General features: G+C 44.6%; 1 protein-coding gene across 1 annotated transcript; it reads right to left on the bottom strand.

Annotated features, from left to right (window-relative positions):
- Positions 1-368: 368 nt before the first annotated feature.
- On the bottom strand, positions 369-1,163 carry LOC127304832 (non-specific lipid-transfer protein 1-like). The gene is made up of 2 exons (XM_051335410.2): positions 748-1,163; positions 369-648 (listed from the first exon to the last, which is right to left on the bottom strand). Exons 1-2 carry the CDS (start codon positions 1,092-1,094, stop codon positions 639-641), a joined length of 357 nt encoding a protein of 118 aa, XP_051191370.1. The 5' UTR covers positions 1,095-1,163; the 3' UTR covers positions 369-638.
- Between the last annotated feature and the right edge of the window lie 7,831 nt (positions 1,164-8,994).

The raw sequence follows: 8,994 nt of genomic DNA on the forward strand, positions 1-8,994 counted from the left end.
TTCTGGCGCATGGTCTTATGGATGCATGTTTCTTCACCTTTGTGGGAGCGTCCCGGGTCTGCTCCTCCCATAGTAGACACGGCTTCTTCTCTTCGACGGCGGTGGTAGATCAGGTAGTTTGGTGGAGCGGGTGACCGTTGGTTGTGTTTGTGTGGTTGGTGTCCTTTTACGGTTTCCGATGTGTCGTCGACGAGGGTGGACGTGGCACTGTTGTGTTGTTGTTGGGTGGGCTTGGCCCTACTTGTATCGGTTTTTGCCCGGTTTCCTCTAAAAAAAACTGGGCACTTTCTTCTTAATGAATAGATAAGGCAAAGCTTTTGCCTTCTTAATGAATATATATGTCATTCAGACGAGCGGGAACAGAGTGATTGATATAGTTAACCGAAAAAAGCGGTATGTATATATATATTGCATAGTCCATCAACACAGGGTGTGCAGATGGTTACAAGCTCAGCTCAGCTCTCACATACATAGTTTCTTCCGAAGGAGTAAACCAACACAAGGCAGAATGCATGAGGGAGTTCCTTATTCGGTATAAATTAACTCGTATTTATTTCACGTAGAGACAGATGTCTCTGCTCCGCGCTTCAGATCAAAGTGGATTCATGAGCAGAGCGCCGGCACGATCTGATCGTCGCTCACTTCAGCCTGCATCCACATATATCAATCATGCATGAGAACATTTGAATATTCATGAGATTATGCGAGTTAATCTCACGTCGACGAATGAATAATGGCGGTACGTACTTGGAACAGTCCATGGTGGGGCTGATGGTGTAGGGGACGGTGATGCCGCACTTGGAGGGGATCGCTGCGGCGTTGGCCAAATTGAGACCGCTGATGCCGGCAGCGGCGGCTTTGAAGCAGACGCAGGCGGCTTGGCGGTCGGCGGTGCTATGCACCTGGTTCTGGACGGCCTTCACGCCGCTACAGCACTCCGCAGACGGGCCTGCGCCGCCAAGGGCGAAGGGCAGGCACGGCTTCATCACGTTGTCCACCTGGTCGCAGCTGATGGCCGCTGTGGCGCGCGGGGACCCCGCGAGCATCACCACCAGGGCGACGGCGGCCATGAGGACTACCTGAGAGCGGGCCATGATCTATTCTTGATCTTTGTAGCTAACAGTGCGTACGCTCTACGGTCTCCTCAGGATGAAGTGAACTAAGTGATTGTGGTGTGTGGAGAATATGGGAAGGAATGGAGGGCTTAAATAGGGTTTAGACGGGGAGCTGGATCATGGATAGACGGTTTTAGGCGGTGGTGCATACATGTGTTAGTTCGTTCGATAGTGTTAATGGCAAATGGAGTCTAGCTATAAGAAGGTGGTTGGGTGTTAGGGCTACGCAGATGCATCCATGTGTTCAGTTAGGGTGCGGACATGCGGCGGAATACGTACGAGCATGCATGGAGTAGTGCAAACTGCAAACTGTACAAACTCATCTTTTTTCTTCAGATAGAATGCTGTGAATTTATTTAAGACGGAAGGCTCGAACAGAGTTCAGCTTTAAATTATTTAAATTAACAGAGTACAAACACACAAAGTCTTACAACGATACAAGATCAACCATCTAGAAAAGCGAAGTCTAGCATTAAGACTAACAAGCTACTCATTCACGTCCCAACACGAGAAAGTAAGGACTGATACAAGCAAGAAAAAATAAGATCTCGTAGGCAGGAGCATCTCGGATAGTAATGTGGAGCGCCCGAATCTTACCAATTGTTATAAAAGCGACAAGCAAATAACGAAGAACGAAACAAGAACACACGCAGGGGACACAAGATTTAACGTGGAAAACCCCTTCCAACACAGAAGGGGAAAAAAAACCACGGGCGCCAGCCAGCAAAACTTCACTATATCGGGAGGTGTTTACAAACGCCGTGGGTTATCTTATAATCTGATGATCCCTAGCCGGCGGCTTACAAGATGTATATATAGGCGGTGCCAACGATCCGCTACGCTTCGGCCCAAGCCTCCGGCGACGGGCCTCGCTCCGCTCGTCAGAAGTTAGCCTCCCTTTAGTATATGAATTTGGATCACAATACAACAAACTCCACCTTGAGACAAATTCCATCTTGTAGCATGAACTTCAACAATCTCCTGAACAACAAAGGAAAAACACTTGCTGGCGCCAACAGCCACTTGGGCTAAACAGTTATACCAACCAAGCTCGAGCAAAGCTCAAACTTGGAAACAGGAACTGGCTTTGTCATCATATCACAAGGATTATCATGAGTACTTATCTTGCATACCTTCAGTTTACCTTGAGCAACGATGTCGCGAATATAATGGTACTTGATGTCAATGTGCTTTGTCCTCTCATGGAACATTTGATCTTTAGTAAGGTATATTGCACTTTGACTGTCAGAAAACAAGTTAATGCAAGAATCATCTCCACAAAGCTCAGCATACAAACCTTTCAACCAAACAGACTCTTTGCCAGCTTCATTAATTGCTATATATTCTGCTTCGGTTGTAGATTGGGCAACAACAGATTGTAACGTTGCCTTCCAACTCACAGCACATCCACCAACAGTGAACACATAACCTGTGAGGGATCTTCTCTTATCCAAATCGGCAGCAAAATCTGAATCCACATAGCCTACGAGTCCCTCACCGGTCTTGCCAAACTTCAAGCAAGCTTTGGATGTGCCACGAAGGTACCTGAAAATCCACTGAACAGCTCTCCAATGTTCTTTACCAGGATCAGCAAGATATCGACTGACCAAACTCATAGCATAGGATAAATCAGGACGAGAACAAACCATGGCATACATCAAGGAACCAACAGCACTAGAATATGGAACTCGAGACATGTACTCAATATCTTCATCAGTACTAGGACATTGTAATGCTAGTATTTTCTTAGCAGCACCAAGATCCTTCATCTCAAACTTACTACTTAACTGTGACTTTAAAGTAGTGATCTCTTTCTTGCTCTTGGCAGCAATTAACATATCATCAACATATAACAGTAAGTATATTGGTGATCCATTAACAAACTTGATATAGACACAACTATCATACTTAGATCTCTTAAACTCATGTGCAAGCATAAATGAATCAAACCTTTTGTACCACTGTCTTGGAGACTGTTTCAGACCATAAAGGGACCTCTTCAACTTGCAAACAAGATCCTCCTTACCAGGCACAACAAAACCTTCAGGTTGGTCCATGTATATCTCCTCCTCAAGCTCACCATGCAGAAAAGCAGTCTTTACATCTAGCTGCTCCAGCTCAAGATCACGCATAGCCACAATACCAAAGAATGCACGAATGGAACTATGCTTCACAACCGGAGAGAATACATCATTATAATCAATACCTGGAATTTGGCTGAAACCTTTTGCTACTAACCTTGCCTTAAACCTCGGAGGCTCACTAGGAGACAAACCTTCCTTTCTTTTAAATATCCACTTACAGCGGACAGCCTTCTTTTGTTTAGGCAAGGGCACAACATCCCACGTGCCATTCTTGTCAAGCGATTGCATCTCCTCTTGCATAGCAGAAATCCACTTCACGTGGTCAACGAATGCAACGGCCTCAATATATGTAGCAGGTTCAGTATCATGCTCCACCTGTTCAGCACAACTCAAAGCATGATGAACAAGATTACATTCTTCAATTAAACGAGGACGTGGACCTTTGTTACGCCTCGGTCTATCAGCAGCAATGGAACTATTTGTTTGCTGCAAAACAGGTGGTGAGTGCTGAACAACAGTGTTATTATTTTCAGCAACATCATTTTCTTTCTCCTCCGCGTGCTCCACCTGCACGCTAATCCTCTGTTGTTCATCATCAGAATTATCAGAAAAATCAACAGCATCAGTAACATCTGTAGATGAACTCTTATAAAACATGACAGCCTCATTAAAGACTACATTCCTGCTATGCAAAACTTTCTTAGTTCCAGGATTCCATAACTTATATGCCTTAACTCCTGAACCATAACCAAGAAACACACACTTAACAGCCCTGGGCTCTAGCTTTCCATTATCAACATGAGCATAAGCAGTGCAACCGAAAACTCTCAACTGTGAATAATCAGCAGGTGAACCAGACCATACCTCAATAGGAGTTTTCTTATCAAGCGGAATACAAGGTGACCTGTTTATCAAGTAACAGGCGGTGGAGGCTGCTTCAGCCCAGAAACGTCTATGCATACCGGCATTAGACAACATGCAGCGAGCCTTGGAGATGATGGTTCTGTTCATCCTCTCCGCCACACCATTCTGCTGAGGAGTATATGGGATGGTGTGGTGCCTGACAATGCCTTCATCGCTGCAATAATCATTGAAAACAGTAGAACAAAACTCCATGCCATTGTCAGTACGAAGCAATTTAACTTTCTTTTCTGTTTGCTTCTCTACCATAACTTTCCACTTTCTAAAAGCATCAAACACATCAGATTTATGTTTCAGAAAGAAAGGCCACACTTTTCTGGAGTAATCATCTATGATAGTAAGCATGTAATTTGCACCACCAAGAGAAGTCTTGCGGGAAGGTCCCCACACATCAGCATGCACATAATCTAAAATCCCTTTGGTGGTATGAACGGAAGCATTGAATTTAAATCTTTTATGCTTACCAAAAATGCAGTGCTCACAGAACTCAAACTTACTCAAATTGCAGCCATCTAGCAGGTCTCTCCTGTGCAATTCTGCCATGCCATGTTCACTCATATGTCCAAGACGCATATGCCACAGATTAGTTTTACCAGGTTCATCAGGAATAACAGCAGCAGCAATACCAGATAAAGTGCTACCTCTAAGAACATATAACTTTGCAGAATTCATATCACCAATCATGTGAACGAGAGAACCTTTTGTTACCTTCAGAACTCCGCGAGAACCGGAGTGTTTGTACCCGTCAACATCAAGGGTACTGAGAGAGATCAGATTTCTGGCCATGCCAGGTATGTGTCTAACATCTGTCAGAGTGCGTGTCATGCCATCATGCATCTTGATCTGAACGGAGCCAATGCCCACGATCTCACGTGGGTTGTTATCTCCCATACGCATAACATCTCCACTCTGCACAAACTCATAAGAACTGAACCAGTCTTTGTTACAACAAATATGAAACGAACATGCAGAATCAAGGATCCACTCATCATTACCAGAAACACAATCAGCAAACACAACTATGCAATCGCCATCAGAATTATCACTGGAAACAACAGCAGCCTTACCATCACCCTCAGATTTGTTTTTCGGTTGGTAAGTACCGTTTCTTTTCTCTTTGTTCTGCAACTTCCAGCAATCATCAATATTGTGGCTAGTTTTCTTACAATACTTGCAGAACTTACCATCTCGTCCCTTGGACTTTGAGCGACCTCTGTCGGTCTTGCTCTTATCTCTGTTGTAGTTGTTGTTTCTGTTCTCGATCCTGCCTCGGACCTGCAGTGCTTCTGCCTTAGATGACGAACCCTCTGCCTGCACCATAGATTTCATCTTTTCCCTCTGTTGGAGGGCCTCATAAACTTCGGCAAGGGTTAGTTCATCACGACTGTATAACAAGGTGTCTCGAAAATTCGCAAAAGAATTAGGCAACGAGACTAACAGTATAAGAGCTAGATCCTCATCATCATATTTTACCTCCATGGATAGCAAATCAGAAACGATCTCTTTAAAGATCGATAGGTGATTCATCATTGACGCACCTTCTTGCAGCTTGTGCGAGAACAACTTCATCTTCACGTGCATCTTACTGGTTAGATCTTTGGACATGCAGATCGATTCCAGTTTCAACCACAGCGCCGCTGCGGATTTCTCAGCCAGCACTTCCTGCAAGATATTGTTGGATAGATGAAGCTGAATTAATGAAAAAGCCTTACGGTCTTTCCTCTTTTCATCGTCGGTCCAGGTCTTGGCATCTTTCTTGCCAAATCCATCAAGAGCTTCATCCAGATCAGAAGATTGGGTAAGTATCGCCCTCATCTTCACTTTCCACAGAGAAAATCTCGTGGTGTAATCCAGCTGCGGTAGATCGAACTTCAAGGAAGACATGTCGCAAAACCCTAGATTGAAACACGGGCTCTGATACCACTTGTTATAAAAGAGACAAGCAAATAACGAAGAACGAAACAAGAACACACGCAGGGGACACAAGATTTAACGTGGAAAACCCCTTCCAACACAGAAGGGGAAAAAAAACCACGGGCGCCAGCCAGCAAAACTTCACTCTATCGGGAGGTGTTTACAAACGCCGTGGGTTATCTTATAATCTGATGATCCCTAGCCGGCGGCTTACAAGATGTATATATAGGCGGTGCCAACGATCCGGCGACGGGCCTCGCTCCGCTCGTCAGAAGTTAGCCTCCCTTTAGTATATCAATTTGGATCACAATACAACACCAATCACAAGCTTCACCGCGTCTTGCCTCACTTCTAGCCACTGGCTTCCACAACTAAATGTGTACATCGACATCTATGCGAAGGAAAAATTCCCTCAATAGTGGACTTATTCATACTGTTACATAGTTTCCAACACAGGGCGGCCCAACAAATGCAGAACACACGCTTTGGTCTGACCAACGCATCTATGAAGGATCCTAAAGATATTCGCAAAGCAGCCAGGATTCCATGAGCAGCCCAACAATTTTCTAACTGCGCTCCACAAGAATCTAGCAAGAGGGCACCCGAAGAACAGTTGATTGGTGTCCTCATGCTCCTCATACAAGGCACATCGACCCATGGGTTGACCATGTCGCTGGTGGATGTTACCATTTATGGGAAGACAGCTTACGCACAAGCTACCACAGAAACACACAAACTTTTAGTGGAATCGCAATTTTCAAAAGTTCACTATAGTATTTTCTCTCTGTACCATGGCACAGCTTACGATAAAGCGACCTCACCGAGAAAGATCCCGATGGCTCTAGAGACCAAGAAATGATACCCGGGTTGTGGTCCAAGTTGATCCCCTCCAAAGTCCTAAGATTAACAAGCTCCACTCGTTCCCCAATGCCTAGTGTGCGACTGAAAGGGATGTGCCACCCTTACACGGAGAGGCTCTGGGCCGCTTACACGACAGGGTTACACGGAGAAGGGAATATGTCCATAAGTTTTCCGTGTCCCAGACTCCCAGCCACAAGTCTCTCCACAATCTAGTGGAAGTGTCATTGTGGACCTATTGCTTAGATCCCAAGACAAACACCCATTTAATCCTCTGAATCGAGTTCCAGGATTGGGACCTTGGGCTGTGCTCATCAACTAACAAGTCCTTAGCCCGAAGGTACTTCCTTCTCTGGAGATCCGCTCAGAGGCCATGCTCTCCTAAGTATAGACGCCAGATCGACTTGGTCGAAAGGCACACCGTCATGATCTTGGTGTCCATGATACCAATATTTTTTCAAACATCCACGCCCTTAGCTACCGCAAGGTTTACAACATACACCGGTGGTACATCGACCCAAGCCTTCCACAATTTATTATTGCAGCCGAGAACCAACCCTTTTGGTTATCGTGTGTAGTAGACAAGCTCGCCATATATGCTTGGAGCAGCTTTAACAGTGTTTTTTTAAGGAAAAACTGCAGGTGTTCAGCCAAATCAATTAAGTGGAAGGAGAAGTTAAGTTACAAGCTAGAGAGAACCTAGCTGAGGGAGAAATAAAAAGGGCAAGTACAAAGGAAAACAAAAAATAAAACAGTCTGGCTATTGGCTAAAATCAGGCTGCCTGTGTGGCTCGTCATCTCTAGCCTTTTCCTGTAGATAGATTACCAAGAAGTGCAAATCATCCTTTAGCAGTTCCAGAAGTTGTCACTTAGACATGGAGGAGCTCTGGAATACCCTTGGACATTGCTCTTTATATAAATGCCACACCCCATTGCCACGATCAGCTTGTCTTTGGACAACAAACCTGACATAGAACTCCACCATTCCGCGGGAGAAGCAAACTGAAGACGTTGGGCATCCATTGCAACAGTTCTCATACATTGCACCAAAAGATGCCATAGCACCGTAGCATAAGAGAATTTCAAAATAATATGGGTTGTCGTTTCTTGCTCTTGATGCAGAGGGTGCATTGCTCCCCGTGTTCCATTCCTCTCACTACAAGAATCATGATGGTCCATAAAGTTTTACAAATGTCAAGGACCAGACCAAAAACATCACGGACAGTTGTTCACGACGTGTTTTGTGAGGAAAAAAACATCATAGACCGATCGTCACAGACCAACCAATGACGCTTTGTTCCATGGATCGTCAAGCATATCATCCCTCGGATCCGCTACCGTAGCCAAAGCCATAATAAAAATTACATTTGGGTTGGACATTAGAAAAAATACCTTAGAAAAGGACCCAAAGAACTGAGATTTATAAACCACGCCGAGCTATAATTTGCTGATGCTGAGAGGTTCCAAAAAATTGTATCATCCTCATTAGAAAAATTAACGCCTTGCAGCTTAATCTAGAGAGTTGTGTACTCCCTTAGCTGAACCTTGGAATTTATCCTGCTGAACCCTGTCATCCATTTGTCATTTGACATGGCTTGTTCAACAAAAAGTTTCTGACGCTTGGTCAACTTGTACAGATTTTGTGCCATCTCGGCCGGGACAACCCCATCCAACCATCTTGAAGTCAAGAACTTAGAAACATTGCCCCTCCACACGGTTATCTTAGTGCATGCATCAAAGAGAGATGCCAATCCACGGGCGGTTCTGGTATGTCCATTCAAGCCATTTCTTTATCAAAAATATACTCCCATGAGACAGAGTTAAAAGTGTTGGAAATATAAGCAATTTTCCGCATAAAGTAACCAAGAAAAACAATAGATAAAATATGGCTAGAAATAAAGGAATCAAACTAGACATGCCATCTAATAGAGAGTAGGAGAAAAAAACTACAGAAGAAAGTAGTACTAAGATGTTGACTAGGATAATGAGAAGAACATACGGGACAGTGGAGGAAGACCCGTTCACGTTGCTGTTGTTGTCGCTCATGTCGTCGTACATGCTGGTGATGTCCGGGAAGAAGTCCTCGTCGGGGAAGAGCTCAT

This window comes from Lolium perenne, chromosome 5 (genome assembly GCF_019359855.2).
Source record: "Lolium perenne isolate Kyuss_39 chromosome 5, Kyuss_2.0, whole genome shotgun sequence".
In the NCBI taxonomy this organism is placed as follows: Eukaryota; Viridiplantae; Streptophyta; class Magnoliopsida; order Poales; family Poaceae; genus Lolium; species Lolium perenne.